Raw genomic sequence first — 23,057 nt, 5'->3', positions numbered from 1 at the left:
TGACAATAGGGCCTAACTACACTGAAGTATCGTCTCTATTAAATTTTATTTTTAAATGTAAACTATCAGTATTAAACAGCAATTGAACAGATACACCAGTGTGTAAATAAATGTAAACACATCCATTTAAATAAATAAATGAATGAAAATCAATGGTGAACAGCAGCATTTAATTTTTTTTTTTAATTTTTTTTTATAAAAATATTTTTCTCCCCAATTTGGAATGCCCAATTCCCATTACTTACTAGGTCCTCGTGGTGGTGCGGTTACTTACCTCAAACCGGGTGGCGGAGGACAAGTCTCAGTTGCCTCTGCTTCTGAGACAGTCAGCCCGCGTATCTTGTCACGTGGCTCGATGTGCATGACACAGTGGAGACTCATAGCATGTGGAGGCTCATGCTATTCTCCGCAATCCACGCACAACTTATCACGCACCCCATTGAGAGCAAGAACCACTAATCGCGACCACGAGGAGGTTACCCCATGTGACTCTACCCTCCCTAGCAGCTGGGCCAATTTGTTTGCTTAGGAGACCTGGCTGGAGTCACTCAGCACACCCTGGATTCAAACTCGCGACTCCAGGAGTGGTAGTCAGTGTCAATACTTGCTGAGCTACCCAGGCCCCCCTAACAGCAGCATTTAATTACATTTTCAGCAACAAATTGATGAGTGAAACTCAAATGAAGCATCCTTTAATACAGTTCATTTAAATATATCATCCGAACAAACCAATTCACTAAAATGAATCAGACTTTCTAAAGTTTTATATGAGAGAATGGTTTAGGGGAATTTGTTTGATCCATTTCTTTTTGAACAGTGTGCACATAAACAAGTGCTCATATGGGTGAACGCATCAGGTTCAAATGTTGGGAAATGTTCAAATTCCGATACATTTTGCGAATGGAATTAAAAAAAAATCAGGACTGATGGCCAAAAATTGGGACGTTCCCGGGAAATCCTGGACAGGTGGCAACTTGATTTGAGCGCTCTTTACAGCACACGCAGACACACACAAACATGTGAGAAATTGAAAGTAGCTGACAAACATCACACGGGTACCAAATTGAGTCAATACTTAGTGCTACTGGTCCTGTAGAAAGAACCAAAAGCATGCGACACACAGTTTTCCATTCATCATGAATGAAGTAAAATCATGTGGTAAAATTACCTACTGTCATTATTCCACATCATCTTAGAAGAGCCCTCCATGGTTTCTGTGTTCCTCATTTTCTGTTGCTTATATAAAGTGATTATTAAATTTAGACAGTCAGGTTTGTACACAGCTAGGCTAAACTGCATCTTATCTGTGCATTTGGAAGAGCGTTTAGGCTTATTTAAATTTAGACCTTCTTTTCTAGTCCTTCATAAAAGCACGCTGCACTGGTCTGACGCAGACTCCATGAGCGCATGCGCTGAGTCGGTGCTTGTGCTCACGTGATGCTGTTGTCAATCAAACACACTGTGCTCGGTTTATAAGCTGCTCTCTGCTTTCTTTTTGCAAATAATGAAACAAATGTTTTTTTTTTTTTTTAATCAGGATAACAAATAACGAGAGGGTCTGTATAAGAGTAAAAAGAAAAAAAAATTATTTGGCTTAAAAATGTAAGTAAAAATTACAACACATTTAAATACTAAAGAATGTACACATTTGGTAAAAATCTACTTAAAGGAATAGTTCACCCAAAAATGAAAATTCTCTCATTATTTACTGACCCTTATGCCATTCCAGATGTGTATGACTTTCTTTCTTCAGCAGAACACAAATTAAGATTTTTAGAAGAATTTCTCAGTTCTTTTGGTTCCATACAATGCAAGTGAATGGGTGCCAAAAGTTTGAAGCTCCAAAAATCACACAAGGCAACATAAAAGTAATCCATAAGACTCCAGTGGTTAAATCAATGTCTTCAGAAGTGATTTGATAGGTGTGGGTGAGAAACAGATCAATATTTAAGTCCATTTTTACTATAAATTCTCCTCCCTGCTCAGTCAGGCTGCACTTTAACATTTACTTTCACATTCTTCTTCTTGTGTTTTCTTCATGCATATGCCTCCTACTGGGCAGGAAGAAGAATTTCAAGCAAAAATGGACTTAAAACCTGTTGATGTGCATGCCACTTAGTCACTTTGCTTAAATTAGTTTTACACATTTACTATATAGTCTAGTCAAAAAAAGTTAATAATTTTGACAAATTATACAGATGCATAATTTGTCAACATAATGAACAATTTTGAACAGTACACTATATAGTAAATGTGAACTAATTTAAGCAAAGTAAAGTCAGGCCCATGGATGGGGTCTATAAGCATCAACAGGTTAAAATATTGATCTGTTTCACACCCACACCTATCATATCACTTCTGGAGCTATATATTTATCCACTGGAGTCATATGGGTTACTTTTATGCTGCCTTAATGTGATTTATGGAGTATCAAAATTTTGGCACTCATTCACTTGCATTGTATGGATCTTCAGAGCTGAAATATTCTTCTAAAAATCATAATTTGTGTTCTGCACAAGAAAGAAAAACATACACATCTGGGATGGCTTGAGGGTGAGTAAATGATGAGAGATTTTTCATTTTTGGGTGAACTATTCCTTTAAGTACAGTAACAAAGTATTTGTACTTAGTTACTTCACACCACTGGAAACAGCAAACTGTTAGGATAATGAACTATATCACTTAGTGGATGAATTGTTTATTATAGTTATTATTAATACTAAATTTAACTGTTTTTGAACAGTAGTGCCTTTAGTAAACAGTATCATATTGCTGTTGCTGCCATTTCATAAAAGCAATGAGCACTCAAGTCCATGTATTATAGTGAGCTTATTGCTTTTTTTTAGTTAATACTCAGTAAAATCCTTTAAGTGAAAATGCAATATTAAGCCATAAAAATAACAATGTCTTGGGGTGCGTTGTTCTTGCAATATCTCCCTTTTCTTTCCTTCTCATTGTCTATCCTCTGTTTCCATAGACTCTCCTGGTCCTCTCCAGCTTCTCCGCAATTGCTCTCGTCCTCTCATTACTTGTTGTTCTGTCCTTCCTCATCCACTACTGCTGCTGCCATCGTGGTGATGGGGGCAGGGACGCAGAGGAGGAAGAGGAAGACGATGATGCCAGCGGTGGCCATGGATACAGCAGCAGAAAGGGGCGCGGCATCTGTTGTGTCACATGGGTATCGGTTGCTGCTGTGACATTATGTTGGTAATGACAATCATTTTTATATGACATCGATTAGTATTATAGTATTATATTGGGCATGGGTTTAAATTCAGAAATGGAAAGAAGCTTAAATACAAGCAATAGGTCTTCCGCAAAACACAATTTTTTTACTTGTTCGAGATTTGCAACATTTGTGGTGCTATTTTATATCTTTGCCCTTGCAGAATATAATATTATAATAATATTAATCATATTTATATTGTTTGAGTAAAAGCTGTGTATTGACAGCTTGTTATTAACCCCATGACCCTATGAAATCAGAAATTGGAGTTTTGTCGCATGTAGTCCATGTCTATTAGCTTTGAGGTCTTCTATATGTTGGTGTACTCCTAAAAGTTTACAAAAATGATCGTTTAGCGTATACTATATGCATGCTGTAAAAGGTATAGCCTTACTCTTCCGGGAAAACTACTGGTGAAAAATACTGATGATTCATCTTACACATTTCTGTCCAATTAAATGCTCTCTAGAATCAGAATGTTCCTCTTAATGCCATCTGTCTCTGACTTGCTATAGCTAGTAGCAAATCATGGTTTATGGTTGTGACATAACTAGAACCTATTGGCAATTTAAAAAAAGGGAAGGGCCCTTCAATATGTCCCAACCCACTTTCATTTTTCAAATGAAATGTAAAAAGAACAGGAAAGAAAAATGTGCTCGTCAAGCGATTTTATGGGGTCTTCAATAGTAGTCAATTCAAAAAGTTAATGTTCCAAAAGCCATTGACCTTAGTACAAAAATACTTTGTTATCTTTTGATTTGTTTTATATTTTTGGTGTTCAAAATCAGTCTCTCATTTATAACTACTACACTGATCAAGTAAACAGATCATTTAGAGGGCAGATGACATTTAGCACCTGACATCATCCCTTCATTCCCTGTGGGAAAGTACTAATGAGAGAAAGAGAGCGCACAGGAGGAGAGGGATACATCCCCTACTGTATTTAACTCCCCCCACATTGCAGCAGTAGACACATCAGATTATAGTATCAGCCGTTCTACATGGCTTTAAAAGTAGATAACTCATGTCATAATGTGTCTTTTTAGCATAATACAGATCCTATCAATATGTGTACTAGCACTCTATAAACATATTTCTAAACATATATCATGGATTGTTCTTAATAAAGCTCAGTATTATTTTGTAAGTTTGCAAGGGATGGTTTCCTTGTTTGCAATTATGTCCTTCCCAGGAGTACTTTGCTCCCAGTGAATATATTGGCAAAACACCATCCCATTTAATATATTTAGGTGACGAATATGAAACCCAGTGCTTTCTTCATGACTCACTGATCTGAGCTATCAGTGTGATTATATATGTTAATGCTATTGATGTCACACATTGACTGAAGTAATATTTGTTTGTATTAATCGGCATTGTTTGAGAACTGGCAGATCTGGTTTGTGCATTTCTGTGTTTGATGTCATGATGCAAATGTTCTAATGTGGCACATGTTACGCCTACAGGCCCGCCCCCATGACATCACCCCTTATCCATCCATGTTGACCTCTTTTCGGAGAGATCTAATAGTGAGACGCTGAATTACAGTGAAGAAGATTTCATATAGACACATGCACACAGACAGCAATAGCACCTTTACTGCTTGCAGTGCAATATGAATAACTGTGTCCAGTAGTCGATTTGTAAAAAAAATTCAAGGGGGATGGTGTTGTCAAATAATTGTTTTTTAAATAAAAAATACTAATACTTATATAATACTTATTAGATAATATGTATGTCTAATACTTATGGATCATTGACAATTAAGGATGTCCAAGGTGTTAAAATTTTGTTTAAATCAGTTGTGTCATGTTCTCAGAAATGTAATCTTTGAGTCCAATTTGGTTTCATACATTTTTGAAAAAATAAATAAAAACATTAATGTGTTATGTGGTGTAACCATCAAGTAAAAGGTATTATAATACTTTTATTGCACCTTGAATACATGAGAGTATAAACAACTTAATCATTAATTTACAAAAAGTTTTCAAACACATTTTTCAAAGTAAATAATTTTTTTTTTTAATAAATATTATGAATTTTTGAGTCAGGAATATCAAGAAGTTTGAGTTCCACCACATGACTTGAATAATATGTGCCTTTTCATAAAAATGTTAAAATGAGGGGCCTGGGTAGCTCAGCGAGCATCGATGCTGACTACCACCCCTGGAGTCGTGAGTTCGAATCCAGGGCATGCTGAGTGAGTCCAGCCAGGTCTCCTAAGCAAACAAATTGACCCGGTTGCTAGGGAGGGTAGAGTCACATGGGGTAACCTCCTCATGGTCGCAATTAGTGGTTCTCGCTCTCAATGGGGTGCGTGGTAAGTTGTGCGTGGATCGCGGAGAGTAGCACGAGCCTCCACATGCTGCGAGTCTCCACGGTGTCATGCACAGCGAGTCACATGGTAAGATGCGCGGATTGATGGTCTCAGAAAAGGAGGCAACTGAGAAAAAAATATCAATATGACGTTAAAGTTAGAAATTGGAAACATGCTCCTCATAGAAGAGGTGTTTTCAAGTAAATGGTTTGTGTGAATTGCATTTTTTAAAAGGTCTGGACAAAATGAGCGTCACTTCATTAACCCTTAGGACACATGGCCATAATATGCACCTTTTACCCTCTGTTATTTTATTTTATGATGAATTTTGTGAAAAGAATCCACGTTATGGTCATGAAAAAGGTTTTTTCTAGATCGCTCGCCCACTGTCACAGACAAATTTCTCTACTCCAATGACTGTACTAGTAAAGGAAGTTGGGGCTGTTTCTATGAAGGATGCTTAAACAGTAGTGTAAAAAAGTTGTTCTACACACAAAAGCATTTTATGGGTGAAATCCTGAAAATGGTTTGAATTAAAACCATGTACATGTTGTACACTCATCATAGCAATATCTTACTTTTTGTTCTCTTCTTTTTAAAGAAAGACAAAATATTTTCTTGAACTGTTCTCTTGGCGAAACTTTTGAAAACTTGAATGCATTACCTTCAGTGGCATAAGTTTCATGTGAACACTAGGAAGGACAAGTCAACCCATCGCTAAACTCCGACATACCTGTTTGCCAGTGTTTTCAGAAAACCGCCGTCTTTTCGCAGTGGAGAGAGCGCTCGCAAAGTTGCCAGACTGTGTGACTAAAGCGTCACCCTGGCAGAATATTTCCAAACTGTAGACTACAAATGTCAAGATCTAATTGGGGGATTTCACCTATATAAATATGGCAACCTTACACATGTCAAAATCTAATTCTGACAGGCTAATTGCTCTTATTTAAAATCTGTTATTTATCAAACGTAGAAAATTAAATACTTTACTTGCATGATTAGTTCTAAGTAATCCATGACACAATTGATCTAAAGGGGATGGTAAGAGGGGATGGTGGTTTTATAAGGGGGATGCTTTTTGGTATTTCTTGCAACAAGGGGAATGGCATCCCCTCGCATCCCCCCTCAACTCGAGCCCTGACTGTGTCAGACATGCATAAAGACACACTTCCACTTTTGGCAAAATTTGGGTCAAACAGTTAGCAAGAGATTGGGTTGGACTATTTTTGGCAGGTTGGAAAGGATTGGACAAACATCTGGCCTAAACCCTAATCTGAATATTTGAATATAGCGATACAGTTTGTAAATGTGAGTGGAATTTCAGTGTTGATGACTTTGACATAGTATCATACCAATACTGTTTCTTAGTTTTTCTTTTTCAAAGTAGTCTTCTTGCATTAAACCCATTTTATATGTACATATAACTTGATTAAATATGTCCCTTTTTTCCTCTTTGTCTCACTTTCTCACTCTTGCCCCCCTTTTTATACTCTCTTTTCTTCCTCTGTTTCTTTTTCTCCTTTTCTTTTTTCCTTCTTAATATTTCTGCTTTGTGTAGTGTTGCCATAGGCATCGGTTTCTACGGCAACAGTGAGGCGAACGATGGGATGTATCAGTTGACCTCATCCTTGCTCACTGCCAATTACACACTGGCTTCCATCGATCTACTGGTGAGAACTCAAAGATCCAAAGAACACAAAGACCCACATAAACACACACTCATACATACGCAAAAGCTTATTGCATCAATATCCATTAGAAGCACCTTGGGACCAAAATGAATTGCATGCAGCATGTTCAGCAAACATGAAATAAGAAAACTGGGTAATGCAGATTACGCTAACGTGCTGGGTATGTGTGTGTGTGTGTGTGTGTGTGAGTGAGTGAGAGAGAGAGAGAAAGAAAGTGTTTGAATGCATTTGTGTGATGAGGGTGTGAGATTTTGAATGCATTTTGAGAGTGTGCGATCTGAGAGTGAGTATTGATTTGGCAAGTTGCTCATATGATCAATCGATGTATGTGTGCCAGTTTGATTAATGACCTACTTTACTTTTATTGTACTCTTACAACACCCTATCAACTCAACTCCCCTTTTCCCACCATTGTCCTCTTTTTATCTCTCACACCTCTATCCATCCATTTCCTCTCTTTTCCACTCTTCTATTCTCTTGCATTCATGGTGGGAAATTTATTTTTTTTGCCCACCAGCCACAGAGGCTGTTGAATGCAAAATAAATTTCACCAATTTTTTTCATATTGAGTATATAAAATTACTCACTGTACAGTATGTGAAATTGAACAAATGCACAAGGCAATAAATCCTGACAGGTGTTATTATGGGATTTTTCCACATTTGAGTCTTCACAACTAAACTCTGACCAAAAAGTTGTCTTTGCATTCAGACTGTCCCTGGCCTTAAGTAAGTGGACTCGGATCTCATTTTTGATTGTGGGTCTCTGTCCACTTAAAATTTTACAGTTTTGTTTTTTGATCCCAGTTTAGGCTACACCTAAATACCCCAAAGTAAAGCGAAGCTGGGGCCCTTTTGTGGGGCTCGTTTATGCTAATCGCATTACTGTGCAGACTGTGAGATGGTAATTTGGAGTTAATTTGAAGTGGCATTCACATTTAAGACAAAATTCTGCTATGAAAAGCCATTGACGTGTGTGCGAAGAGTATTTGCACTGTACGCATGAGTTACACTTAAGATCGGGGCAAACAGCCAATCAGACACGGGCCTCGCAAGATTTTCTTGCATCTAATATAATCAAATATGTTACTTCAACAAGAATGTGTATCATTGTTACAAAACAAAAGCAGTATCTAATTGAAATTATGGGGAAAAAATTCATGGTTCAAGTTTCTTTTTGACAAAAACTGGTAACACTTTACAATAAGATTGTATTTTCTAACATATTAAATGCATTATGTATGAACTAAGAATGAACTAAATATTTATCGGTATATTTAGTATTTAACATTCTTTGTTAATGTTTATTTGTTACAATAATTTTGTTCATTGTTAGTTCATGTTTGTTCATAATTCATTAACTAATGTTAACATTTACAACTTTTAATGTAAAAATGCATAGTATATGTTGAAATTATAAGATGTACAAGTATTACTCATTGTGAGTTCATGTTAAATAAATAATGTAGTTAACTCATTTTAATGAATACAACCATATTGTAAAGTGTTACCAAAAACTTATTGTCACTCATTCTAATGAATAAATAAAACTTACATAAAATAGAATGAAAACTGCATGCGTTCTTTCAGTTTTCACCGTATGAAATAATTAAAAAATTATGCTTTTTATTATATATATATATATATATATATATATATATATATATATATATATATATATATATATATATATCTGAATTAGCTTTTTGTCACTAGGCCAGTTCTGTTATTTTCTGGATATATTCAGTGTTACAAAAAAATATACCAAAAATTAATTCAACATTTATTCAACTTTTTCGTCTGTGGAACAAAAGAATGGGGGATGAGATAATGGGGATTGTGACTGTCAAACTCCAAAAGCACACAATTCACCATAAAGTCATCCATATTACCTGTGTACAATATTTCAAGTCATTTGAAGCCATATTGTGTCAGGGAGAGTGAAACAGAGTGAAATTTAAGTCTGAATTCACTGAAAATGTTTCCCTTTAATAATTCCGATCTGGCACACATACAAAAACTGCTTTGTTTACATAAGTGCAATTCACTGAGCGCACATGACACCATGCGGAGAAGACAGCAAAGAAGAGATTCCAAACAAACTTCTTTGGTTCTTTCGTGTATTGTCACTGCAGAAAATGTGAATGAGTGAAAGTGAAGGAGATTTGAAAACCAGGCCAGTTTTGTTATATTTTAAGACAGGTCACCCACCACTGTGGCTGGTAAATATGGCCACTGTAAAAATACCCACGCTTTGGCTGGTGGGGGAGTTTGTTTATATGTCAGGCCAAGGTATAAATGCATTGGCTACATGCCCTTCAGAATAAAGTGCTCCGTCAAAATGTTCTCTTCTCTTGCATGCCCAGGTTTCAGACACTGTGATCGGGCTACAGCAGTCTATCTCAGGGCCCTTGACCTCCATGGAGGATGTGTTTGGAGGACATAAGCCAGCACTTGTGCCCACACGCTCCTGCAGGCGCCTCTCAGAGCGAGTGGTTTCTCTCCTCTCCAACCTGACGCTGGGAAGAGGTCTGATCCCCATCACTGCTGGAATTTACAGGACAAATGGAAGTGAAAGCATAGTGAGAGCCCTGACCCCAGCTCCACCTTCTGTAGCCCCCACCCTTAGTCCCTCCTCTAACAGCGTTCCTGTACCCTTCTCCCCTGGCTGGGCAGCCAACACCCTCATGGTGAATGAAGACTATAGGTGAGGGCCTACTGGAGGTATTACTAGCATTACTATGTGTTCAATATGGTATTAAATTGATAAATGTGTATATGTTGTAGTACTGTTTCAGATTACAGTATGCTTAAAGGAGCTTTAGTCTATACTTTTGTGGCATTTCAATTTTTCCCTAAAGTCCTCTTATAGTGTTCATCAAGGTTTCTTGTACCAGAAATTATAGTGTAGTTTTTCATGGCCATTTTACACTCTCTCTTTGTTCCTTACAATCCATTTATACCACCGTAACCTATCTGTGAAGATATTTTGAAAGTGTGCTATGTTTATTGTTTAGGTGGCTGTCGTATGTGCTGCTACTTTTGTTGGATCTGGTGGTATGTTTCTTTATTCTGCTCGGTTTGGCCAAACAGGCCCGCTGGCTACTTATCCTGTAAGTAACACTCACTACTGATCTGATTTATGTATTTAGTGTTTAGTAGGCCTATGTAGTGATAGGTAGTGCAGATGTCTATACTGCACTATGCCAGTTTGCTGATGTAACCATCACAAACTAACATAAACAAATTTCATGAATTTTTCATCTGATATGCACACAGCATTCCTTGCGTAATGTAGAGACATAATTGTTTACAAGGAATAAAAATGTTTACAACAATGTTTTTATTATCTATTATACCTATATAGATGTATTTCAGGATAGGATCCCTAAGAAAAACGGTATCCAAAGAAAATGTTATGTCTCAGACATTGCTCTTTAGCTCATAATGGAGTCCTCAGTTATATTTAATTTCACTATCAGCTTTGTCTCAGATGTTTCTCCTAAAATTATTTTGGAGAAATAATAATCGACACAATGTGAGCTCTTCTGAAACTCTAGAGTAGACATTACTCTATGTGAGAGTACTGTGGTCTTTTTCTCATGAAAAACATCTGAGAAGCAGGAAACTTAAGGAAAAGTCTCCCTTTGCTCACCATTGAATGTCATTGCTGTCTAGGAGAAGCAATGGAGACATTATATAGATCTCATTTTAACTTTTTCTTTTTATAGTTAGTTTTATTTTTGCTTACTGACACCCACAGATGCACAGAGAGGCAGGTGGTGATAATGTGTGTGTTTGTGTGTATGTGTTTGCAGGATGACAGTGCTGGCCTGGTTGGCTCTGTTTCTGAGTTGGGGTTCTCTTGGCCTGGAGACAGCCACTGTGGTGGTGAGTTTTCAGGCAATGTCTAGCCCCTCAGAAGTTTTAAAAGGTCAGATCAGCCAAGATGCAGTCACTTATTGTGTGCTTATAAAAGAAAGAGAGAGGGGTGAATAGAGTGTGTTTTTGCATCTGTTTTAACTAAAAAGGGTTGTCCTTTCTGGGAACTCGGTAGTCATGGCACAATCCCAAAAAGGCACGAAAACTGTGTGTGTGTGTGTGTGTGTGTGTATGTATGAGTGTTTGTGTGTGTGTGAGTGTATGTGTGTATGTGTGAATGTATGTGTGGGTAGGTTTAAGTGGTTTATGAGGACTTTTTTAGGTTACAAACTGGTAATTACAAGGGTATTATGCTATAAATGTGGTTTATGAGGACATTTCCTAATGTCCAGATAATTTAAATTGCTTAAAAAACATACTAAACAATGTTTTTTTGAAAATGTAAAAATGCAGAAAATTTTTTGTGAGGGTTAGGTTTAGGGGTAGGGTCAGGATTAGGGGATATAATCTATAGTTCATACAGTATAAAAATCATTATATCTATGGAGAGTCCTCATAATGATAGCTGCACCAACATGAGCGAGTGAGTGAGTGTGTGTGTGTGTGTGTGTGTGTGTGTGTGTGTGTGTGTGTGCACTCATGTGTTTGTAAGTGAATGTGTTTCTTTGTAAAAAGTAAAAAAAAAAAAAAAAATGAATGCTCGGTTGAAGATGAGCATAAGAGTTCTTAAGAGCAACATGAATAGAAACAAAAGAGAAAGAGTGATGCTGAAAGTGTTTCAGAGAGCAATATCAGCCATGAATGAAAGAAAGGTGTACTTGTTCAGATGTAATCAGCATTTTATCTTTAATTCCAGTAAAAATATCTAAACAACCTTAAAACAAGACACATTAAAGGGATAGTTCACCCAAAAATGAAAATTCTCTCATGATATCCCAGGTGTGTATGACGTTCTTTCTTCACTAGAACACATTAGAAGTAAAATAGAAAAAAAAAAATCTTAGCTCAGCAGGTCCTTTAAATGCAAGTGAATGGAAATTTCTCTTTTGAAGCTCCAAAAATCACAAACAGTCAGCATAAACGTCATCGATACGACACCAACTGTTAAATTAATGTCTTCTAAAGCGACACGATGGCTTTTGAAGTTTATGCTGACTGTGATTTTTGGAGCTTCAAAAGAAATCTCCATTCACTTGCACTTGCAGCCTACTGAGCAAAGATATTTTTCTGTTTTCCTTCAAATGTGTTCTGGTGAAGAAAGAAAGTCATAAACACCTGGGATATCATGAGGGTGAGTAAATAATGAGAGAAGTATAATTTTTGGGTGAACTATCCCTTTAATTAAAAATTGTGTAAGATAACAAAGTCTTGTTTTTAAAGAATAAATCTTGATTGAGTTTATTTTTATTATTCTGTTTTTAAATTGTTTTAAGCATAAACTAAAAATTCACTAAATTTTGTTAAAACTAAGAAAAATTATTTATTAATGGAATGAGAAAAATGAGCTTTATAATTTAACTTATATTGTCTAAAAAGAAGCCTTAATATTTTATGTAGTTTTGTTTATCACGTAAAAGTATATTTTTAAGGATGCTTAGAAATTTGATTTGGATAAAACAACAGAAAGAAAGAAAGAAAGAAAGAAAGAAAGAAAGAGGAATGGAGTGACAGGAAGAGATGGCAGTTGCTGGTTCTTAAAACAAGAGATGATTGTCCAAAAGCAACCAACAAGAACAATTGCTTTGCGTTTCCCCTTTTTAACATGTTCGCACACACATACATGCGTACATACATACTCACTCACTCTTTCTCTCGTCTCTCTTTCTCTCTAAATTACCCTCTTGTGAAACACTTGATAATACTATTCACTTTGATTAATTACCCACATTCCATGAGAAAAAGGGAATGTGTGATAAAGAGAGACAGACAATGAACAGGGATGGAAAAATTGGAACAATAGGAAAGAACTGGTTACAGGAGTCAGGGAGGGATGAGAAAAAAATGCTGGTGATTTGTATATGTGTCAGTGAATACTGTAGATCAATAGAAGTGAGAGCGGTGGGACAGAGAGACTGAGGGAAGTATGTCACTTGGTCACTGTCAGGCCCGATTCCAGATCAAAATCACTGAGGGTGCTTCTGAAAATAGTGGGGGTGCTCTGTATAAAGTGGAGATGTATCGTAATTACACATTTTAAAATATATTAAATCATGTTTAAATGCTACTAAAACAACGTAAATAACAGTTTTTTATGTACAAAACATTTATTGCTTCGGTTTTTTCACATGATCTGTTGCTGAAAATGACAGCAAAATGCTGCGCCTGCAGATTAGGACATACTGATTTGCACACTCATACACATTTATAAGTTTTGATGCAGCAATTGTGTGTTCACAAACTGCAGGGATTTTTGTGTGTTTGCTGGGATTCAAGGAAATCTGCTTGCCAATTTACAGTATTAGACTTACATATTCAATTGAGCAGAGGTGTGCAATTGTTTTGGTACAGGGGCCACATCAGCTGCTAAGCAGAACATGAAACAGATAAGATAAAAATTTCTGCATAGTTGTATTTTTTAATCCCAGAAGTAGTGGTACACTCATACACTCAATGAATGATGCACAATTTTCTGAAGTGCATACTGATGGGACCATTCTGTGATTGCTTGAAGTTTTGCTGCTACATTTCTATCACGTGTTAGTAAAACTGAATTAAGACTGAGTATAATTATTAATGGTTTATTTTACCATACTTCAATGCAGTGGTAATTTAGTATTCAATTTAACACTGTACATCAGGAGCCTGGTTTAATAGTAAAATTAAATATTAGGAAATTATAGATTCTAAAGGCTTATTTTAATGTTGGCTGCAAAGTGGACACATTTGTTTTATTCTCAGAACATTATCAACCTGTTTACACGCTCATGGGTCATGATGTGGGTCTTGTCAGTGGTTTATTTGGCATCCCATTCAGCACACAACTGAATACAACAGGCTGCATATCACTGATAAATGATTACTGCCAGAGTAACATTCGCATACAGGTGTGAGGGACTTCAGAATTTCACAAATAACACAAAGAACAAACATTTTCCTCTCTCACTTGGTTTTGCTCGCTTGTCCCCTCCATGTGCGAATGATGCGAAGGTCTATTGGGATTTTACTAAAGTTCATCACTGAAAAGGTTTGCTCGCAGACTTGGCACTAAACAGCACACGCAGCCTCACGAATGGACACGGAGTGGCTGCATCACACTTTTCTTTGAGCAGAATATTGCACTATTGAGCACTTTAAGGTTTTTTTTCCGAAGAGGAGAGAGCGTGCGCACTCGTATGCATGGTTGTCAGATTGCATAAATTAAGTATGACATAAGGTGAAATATTTCCTATTTGTGACAGTATAAATCTCTGACTGGGGTGTTGCATCTATTATCTGGCAACCCTGAGCATATTAAAAGCTTTTGGATGTGCGATAGGTCCCAAATCCAGATAAATGAAAGATCTAATAAAAAGGTCCATGATAAATCGACCCTCGGGCAGTAGTTTGCCCTGGTCTGCAGTTGAGGGTGCTCTAAGGTTTGTTTGAGGGTGCTTAGCACCCTCAAGCACCCCGTAGAACTGGGTCTGGTCACTGTACCACAGTGTTAACATTCACTCTTTCTTGCTCTCTGTGCTTCAGTCTTTCTCTCTCTTTCCTTCTCTCAGGCCCTGAGTGATTTTTGCTTCGACCCAAACTCATTTGTCCTTAACTCCACTCACTTCAACTCTAAGACAAGCACAGGTGCTGTGTAGCTTTTTATCACACAATCTATCTGTCTTTGTCTCTGATGCACACACAGTCTTCCCACTCTATCTCTCTTCTCTCTAACTAGAAATCCTGGACTACTATCTGACCTGCAACAGAAGAACGAACAGCCCCTTTCAACAGGTGCATAATCTTGTTACATGATGCCGCAGACAGTGATGTCATCAAGATTACAAAAGGAGTAAAACAAATAGAATGTCAATAACAAGGCAAAATTCCCTAAATATATGGCATTACAATGATGTCACAAAGCACAGATTAAGATTAAAAAACAATGCCATTTATGTCACAGTGGGGATGAACAGAATAAATAGGATTCTAACTTTGTAATCAATATTTTATTAAGACCTATAATGGCAGAGATTTTGGGGAACACTAGTGATTGAAGAAAGGAACATGATGTCATAAATACAGCGAATATTCCTTATTAAAGGAATATTCCAGGTTCAATACAAGTTAAGCTCAATCGACAGCATTTGTGGCATAATATTGATTACCACAGAAATGTATTTTGACTTGACCCTGCTTTTCTTTAAAAAAAAAAAAAAAAGTAGCAAAAATCGAGGTGACTGTGAGGCACTTATAATGGAAGTGAATGGGGGCCAAGTATAGCCACAAGACATAAGCAATTCGTGTGTTTCCAGGATGATGTACTGTATTGCAGTGTTTCCCAACCACTTTGCCGCGGCACACTAGTGTGCCGTGAAAGATTGTCAGGTGTGCCGTGGAAAATTATCAAATTCCACAAAATAAATAAATGCAAGGAAAAAATAAATAAATTCAGGGATCCAAACTCCTCACCTTTCGGAGAAAATATATGAAATCATAATCGGTCACTTTTGTGATTGTGAAGAGCTATGAATTATGTGCAAAAGTTACTGATATTTATACACATTAAGGGTCTTTCACATGACTCGCGTTAGCGCTGCAGAACACATTGAAGTCTATGAAGTGATGGCAATTTACACCAAAGTGTTTTTCACACACACGTTTTTGCTTCACCAAAAATTTCTTTGAAAGTACTAAACAACAAGAAATATTTAAAAAATGTCCACATTTGTGAAGAGACATTGAATGTCTCATAATTTCTTTTAATTCAATATTACCTTATCGTTTACGAATATCAGAGACCCCAGTTATTGAACTCAATTAAATTCACCAAGAAAACGCTTAGATCTAAACATAAACGAGTCCTTTTATTACTTTCTGCTATCAAAGCAACTGCAAGCTTTTTTATCTCTTCCAAATACATGTTTTCAATGTTTATTGTGCACACATCCCACTTTTTTACGTGGCAAACTCGTAAAATTGCCCCTCTGTGACGCTTTCTGCAACTCTTGTCATGTGGAGGGCAATGCGGCGCTTGACGCTGGCGTTGACACCTCGACTCAACTCATGTGAAATGCGCTTTACAATGACGAAAGAACATTATTGAAACTCAAAATTATTATTACTTGTCTATTATTGTGGTCTTTTCTGATAAAAGCCATGCTCAGCAGTTTAAATAGGCTACTGTAGGAAAATGATACTGTAGATCTGCTTTGTGTTTATAATTCTTATACTGAAGTCAGTAGATTTGTAGCCATGCAATTTTTAATAAAGGAGAAGGTAAGGACATTACTGAAACTCACTCTTATTAGACTCAGACTGAAGGAAGATTATAGATCTGCTTTGTTCTTTTAATGCTTAAACACTATAAAGTCTCCTGGTAGATTTCGGTCATGAACGACTCAAAATGATTCACTGACTCACTCATAGCACATAAGATGCTCATTTGTTGCCACCTAGTGACATTTCCAGAAGGGGTCACTGAACTAGTCAGTTAATGAAATTGAACAAATTTGTGAAACAGAAGCAAGCCTCACTAAAATACTCTTTATTTTGCAGCTAATTCTGCACAATTGTAAACTTGAATAAACTTGAATCACTAAAATAGCTGGAATTGGTGCTTTTAACTTATTCTTTAAAAAAAAATATCCCCAGAAAAATGTTCGTGGACCAGTGATTGTCTTACCTTTTTCGCCCCTCATGAGTTTGCATCCCTGTAATTTGTTGTGGCATTGCAAGAACAAATCTACAAATTAGAAAATATGCAAATTTGTTGTTTTTTTTCATTACCCATTTAGCGCTCTTGCCACCTGTGACCTCACACAGCATAGCCTACCTATGTGATTTGTTTTTTTTTTTTTTTTTTTTTTTTTGCATAGCCAAATTTCAAACATTACTAGTAAACACCCTACTAAGACGGACATAAAACATGGACAAGTTCTTGAAAAAGAAAATTATTGACGATGGTTAGCCTATGTGGGATAGTGGTGTGCCGTATAATGTTTTAGTCGTAAAAAGTGTGCGGTGGCAGAAAAAAGGTTGGGAAACACTGCTGTATTGTCAACAAACTCTAAAACCCTAAAATGACTGTAAAAATTACAATTTAAACAATTTTACAGCTCAAATAATACACAAGTTTTAACGGTAAAATTAATGTAAGTGCTTTTATAAAATTATAAGCTTCAAATTTCTGTGTTTAAATCCTCCAAAAATTGGACACATGGACTTCCATTGTAAGTGCCTCACTGTAACCTTGATTTTTGCTTCTTTTTTTTTTTTTTAAAAGAAAAGAGGGACGATTTGAAATGAATTTTTGTGGAAATCAACTTTATGCCACAAATGCTGTTGATTGAGCTTAAAGGAATAGTTCACCCGGAAATGAAAATCCTCTCATTATTCACTTACCCTGATGCCATCCCAGATGTGTTTGACTGTCTTTTTCCAGCAGAAAACAAATTAAGATTTTTAGAAAACTGTTGAAGCTCTGTAGGTCCTTATAATGTAAGTAAATGGGTGCCATCAGGCTGCTGTCCGTTTGATGGTCCAAAAGGCATATTTAGGCAGCATACAAGTAATCCACATGACTTGAGTCAATCAATTAATGTCTTCTGTAACAAATTGATAGGTTGGTGTAAGAAACAAATTAACGAATTAAAATTTTATTAACTTGAAAAAATCGCTTCCTGCCTGTAGTTGATGCATCAGTTACATAAGCGCAATGGCACATTCATGCAAGAAGTCGGAAGCGTGCGCTTTGTACACAACAGATGAACAAACGTCACGTGAGAGTTAGGTCATTTCATACAGAAATACAGTGCAGGGCGGAAGCAACGATTTAAAGTTAAAATGTTTTAATTACCTATGTTTCTTACACCAACCTATCGATTTGTTACAGAAGACATTAACTGATCGACTTGAGTTGTGTGGATTATTTGTATGCTGCCTAAATATGCCTTTTGGACCATCAAATAGACAGCAGCCTGATGGCACCCATTTACTTGCATTATAAGGACCTACAGAGCTTCAACGTTTTTCTAAAACTCATCATTTGTGTTCTGCTGAAGAACGACAGTCATACACATCTGGGATGGCATCAGGGTAAGTGAATAATGAGAGAATTTTCATTTTTGGTGAACTATTCCTTTAACTTGTATTGAACCCAGAATCTTCCTTTAAAGGTGCTGCAAGCAAATTTTTATAGAACAGCACACATGCCAAAATATCCTTGTTACCAAACAGATATCAGGTTTCCTAAAAAATCACAGCTGTCTCTGTTTTCTTTGTTTAGACAGTTCTTTGTTTAGCCAATCAGAAGGCTCTGTCGGAAATTCCACAATGGCTAACATTGCTTACAGCACCTTTAAGTGAAAAGAAAGAACAAATATTACACTTGAGGCCAGAGAGTGTATTAACACAATTACAGGTTTTAGTTGGTGAAATTCAGTAGTTCAGTGAAATCAGCAAATAATTCTGTTTGTTAAACTGGCAAAAGCTACTGACCCAGTCACAGAGAGCGCTGTCCAGCATTCACTCCCACCTTTCCACTCTGGAGAGAGATGCCCTGCCACGGTTTCCAAAGGCAGAGGTATGTAAACATTGCTTTCATTGCCATCAATGCCACAATATGGCTGCCACTGCATGGTAAGATCAGTAATAGACAAACAGTTGAGTGGATTGCGACATAAATATTTTCCCTTTTAGAAGTCACTCAGGGAGGTACAGCAGACACTCAATGCCACTGAGGGTAACTTCCACCAGCTGGTTGCACTTCTCAACTGCCGAGGGCTGAACAAGGTAACCATAGCAACATATTTTCCACCTCTGCCTCACTGCGAGTGAGATTAATACTCCTTACTTGAGGTTGGTGAGCTATATATCTTATTTTAAAGTGGTCATGACATGAGGAATCAAATTTTCCTTGATCTTTTGACTTTAAGAGTTAATTGTACTATAAAAACATAATGTAAGTTTCAGAACTCAAAACCTCCTTCTCACTACAAAATGAGCATTTGTTAAAACTAAGCTGTCAAAATGACACATTCTCTTCTTCCTCCACATTGTGATGTCACACAGTGGTAGACATTTGCATCTGTCCACCTTCACAACAGCACATCAACAGCTATTTTACCTTATCATCTCAGTAGCACCGTCCACTATCGGTGAGCAGTGAGATGGCATGTAGAGAGCATGTCAGTCAAGAGCAGAGAGCCAATCATAACAGTGGCCATTTACTGTCAAATCTTAAAGGAGTAGCAGCACCAAAACCGAGCATTTCTGACAGAGGGAAAGAATGAGGGTGGAAAAAAATCATGTTTTACAAATATTTTGTGCAAAAAACGTTACTAATATTATAAGTGAACATCAAGGAACATATTCAAATAATTTTAAAAAAGGCATGTCATGACCTCTTTAAAGAAAACTGTTTCTATCTGCTCTGCCTTCCCCCTTCATATCGTTCGCTCTCAGGATTATGTTGACTCTCTGAAAGGCCTGTGCTTTGATGGGATGGAGGGGTTGCTCTATCTTTCCCTGTATTCGTTTCTGTCCGCTTTGGCGTTCACAGCCATTCTTTGCTCCCTCCCTGGAGCCTGGAGGAGCTTCCACAGGTTAGGTGCACTTCATGCCTCCACACCTTACAATCATCCCATCTGCTGTTGTTTTCAGAGATGGCATTTCTGGTTATTATTATAATACCCTTAATTTTTTTGAGGACAGTGTCAAGATTGTTAACAGGTGAGCTTCATAAGAAAGTGGTGTTGTACTTGAGGTAAATATAGATATTCTACATGTCATGTTATACTGTAAGTATTAAATATACATTTATTTGTTGTTAAAAGAAAAATTACACATATTGTGGCCCCAAAAAGTACTTGGACATTTTCTCACATTTTAAAAATGTATGACTGTCATTGCATTAGATAACAAAATATCAATGCAAGTAGAATTTATTTGAAGGAAATACAGCACAAGCACACTTTACAGTCATAACATTTGACAAAAATAAGTTTGTTAGGTTTCAATTGATAAAACAATAAAAGTGTTTGAACACTTTCTGTTTGTCAAAGGTTAGCTGAACATGTCCATAGTTAATGTGATGTATGGTTACTCTGTTAGGACACCTGTGTGAACTTGAAGGGAACTTAATTTATATATCCACTACAAACCACCTTAATTCCAATTCATTTTAATGTCACTGGTTTTGAAATATGTAATGCAAAAATGGCTCCAAGAGTGAAGTTAGTTCTGGGAAAATCTAGTTCTGGGATGTTAATTGATTGATATTTTGTTAACTAGTGCAGTGACATTCAGAAAATGTCAAACAAGTGTCCAAATAGTTTCTGGGCCTCTGTATATTTTTGAGAATAAAGAGAATGCATGTTGCTTTAAATGCTCATTTTTCATAAGCAGGGAAACATCAACAAAAATTGTCATTCTTTCAGAATGACCCAAGACTGATGAGTGCACACGGTACCTATGCCAGCTGAACATATATGTCAACTGCAATTTAATCTATGACGTGTCTGTAACTTCATAAAAAGAAAGTAATATATGCCATGAACCTAGTTGTTTGCAGTATTTTAATGTGAATCAAGTTACATAATTCCAGCATCCTCACCAAATGCAAACACAAATGCGGCCAAAACGTTAATGGAGGTGGGCTGCTCGGTCTAGGTTGACTCAACTTGAGTACAGTTTGGCACAAATGGGCCTGTGGTAACAGTAAATGCTGGCAACTGCTCTCATCAGCAATGCACAAATGAGAAATATGATCTCTCCTTAAGGGCATTAGTGCTTAAATGCACTTAACTCCTTTTATCTGGATATGATATTAATGCTGTCATTTCCATTAGTTCAGAACCTTTTATAAGTTCAGTCACTTACTATTGATTCAGCCTGACTTGGTACACTCACTTGAAGAGCATGATGTTTGCAAATCCAATTTTTTAAGTAACAGAGTTGGCCGTAGTGTATGTTGCAGTAAACCTGTGTTAAGACTCCATTTTTGCAAACAGTAGATGACAAATGCATATATTACTGAAATGATAAAGCGGAAGAGAGAGCGAGACAGATTAAAGGATTACCTACTTGACTGGGATTATTTTCTTTTATTTGACAATATCTAGATGTATAGTTAAAGGAATAATTTAACCAAGAATGAATATTCTGTCATCATTTACTAACCCTCATGTTGTTCCAAACCTGTTTGACTTTCTTTCGTACATGGAAAACAATGGATGTAAGGCTGCATAACAGCATCAATCATTATTCACTTTCATTAGACAATTACTTTCGTTGTATGGAAAAAGGATGCAGTGAAAGTGAATGGTGACTGAAGCTAACATCTGCCTAACATCTGCTTTTGTGCTCCACAGAAGAAGGTCATACAGGTTTGGAACAACATAAGGGTGAGTACATTTTTAGTGAACTATCCCTTTAAGGCCTATATTCATTTGTGATTTTTCAGTAAATGCCTTTAAAGCCTTTGTTTTGCAAATGCGCTAACATTACTAATTTATTTCATGACACTTATTTGTTTTTATGTTCCATAATTCTTCCTGAATGCCACAGTGATTCAGAGGAGTACGAAGACTCCGACAGTGAGAGCGAGGACCCCTTCACTTCTCATCAGGCATGTAGACAGATGGCCTCGGGCTCCCAGCAAGGGGCCTTGCCCCCCTTCTATAGTTACCAGGGGGCCGGCTGGACTACCCCCTTTTCTAGTGCGCCTCCGTTACCGTGAGTAACAGACACACAGACAGACAGACAGAATGACCCTATCCGTCTAATATAACGAGGTTGTGTAGATCACCCACACATAGTTGAACAGCAGAACCTCAAATGCATGACAGCACTTTTTCACAGACTTTGATGGAAATTCAAAATGTACACTCTAGATCATAATTACTCCTTAGCTTTTCCTGAATGTTCTAGACATTAGCTGAAACTCACAGCTTCAAGTTCCTTGCTTGAACAGCAAAGCATGGAGATTGTGTTATGAATGGTCTTTGCACAAACACATAAAATATAAACAAGTAGGCGTATATACATGGCAACACAGTTGTGTCATGCATAGGCAGGCAAACACAGAAAGCTGCTCTCACACACAGGTAGACAGGTAGGTGTTAGATGGAGCACACAGACAGACAGACAAACACAAACATAAACACATACATGCACAGACAGACACACAGACAGGTGTATATGTCAAACACAGTCTAGGCAAAAAAAACAACAATTCAAAACAGACATGAGTCCTGAGTTCTGTCTGTCTGTGTGTCTGTCTATTGGTCTGTCCATCATTCCAAGACAGACATAGATCCACCAATCAGAGATGATGCACAATATAGGTAAAGTCCTGTCCCCTCCAAAATTTCTGTCCACCATCAAAACTCTTGTTGTCCAGACTGCATCACTCTTTTCAAATCTATTGCAATCTACCTTGCTATTTCTTTCTCCCTGCTTTTTAACTTTCCCTTTTTTATATAAAACAATATTCTGTTATTAATTGTACTGAATGCGTTTGTGCTATTTCCATAATATTAGAACACGTTTCTACTTTATTCACAACATTTCCATATGCATTAAAACAGATGTTGAGAGGAATAATGGGTCTTTTGGTAAGTTCAAGTCATGTTGGAATGATCGTAATTACGAGATTCAGACTTGTAAAAAGCATTCAAGTCTTTGTAGAACTCATTATTATAAATTGTAAACTTGACAATCATGTAAAAACATATAATATAGCAGCGGCTAAAGGTAGCGGTTAAAGGCAGTGAACACATATTTCTATTAGATAGTCAATTTTATTA

The 23,057-nt window shown here is 36.8% G+C and overlaps 1 protein-coding gene across 5 annotated transcripts in view; it reads left to right on the top strand.

Moving 5' to 3' along the window:
* Nucleotides 1–23,057, top strand: part of LOC127452889 (protein tweety homolog 1-like) — a 44,175-nt gene that overhangs the window by 15,780 nt on the left and 5,338 nt on the right. For 2 of the 5 annotated variants that reach the window (XM_051718729.1, XM_051718728.1), the window contains exons 3-13: nucleotides 2,978–3,207; nucleotides 7,102–7,213; nucleotides 9,600–9,940; nucleotides 10,251–10,346; nucleotides 11,052–11,124; nucleotides 14,820–14,895; nucleotides 14,987–15,042; nucleotides 18,740–18,832; nucleotides 18,949–19,041; nucleotides 19,714–19,853; nucleotides 21,817–21,984. In XM_051718729.1, the coding sequence (XP_051574689.1) occupies nucleotides 2,978–3,207; nucleotides 7,102–7,213; nucleotides 9,600–9,940; nucleotides 10,251–10,346; nucleotides 11,052–11,124; nucleotides 14,820–14,895; nucleotides 14,987–15,042; nucleotides 18,740–18,832; nucleotides 18,949–19,041; nucleotides 19,714–19,853; nucleotides 21,817–21,984 (1,478 nt within the window). Of the gene's footprint in view, nucleotides 1–2,977; nucleotides 3,208–7,101; nucleotides 7,214–9,599; nucleotides 9,941–10,250; nucleotides 10,347–11,051; nucleotides 11,125–14,819; nucleotides 14,896–14,986; nucleotides 15,043–18,739; nucleotides 18,833–18,948; nucleotides 19,042–19,713; nucleotides 19,854–20,687; nucleotides 20,716–21,816; nucleotides 21,985–23,057 lie in introns of all 5 variants that reach the window. The other 3 variants (XM_051718732.1, XM_051718731.1, XR_007899323.1) reach the window with 2 other exon arrangements.

This window comes from Myxocyprinus asiaticus, chromosome 15 (genome assembly GCF_019703515.2).
Source record: "Myxocyprinus asiaticus isolate MX2 ecotype Aquarium Trade chromosome 15, UBuf_Myxa_2, whole genome shotgun sequence".
Lineage (NCBI taxonomy): Eukaryota > Metazoa > Chordata > Actinopteri > Cypriniformes > Catostomidae > Myxocyprinus > Myxocyprinus asiaticus.
Note: the sequence above shows the minus strand (reverse complement) of the source record. Positions and strands in the feature narration are given on the sequence as shown.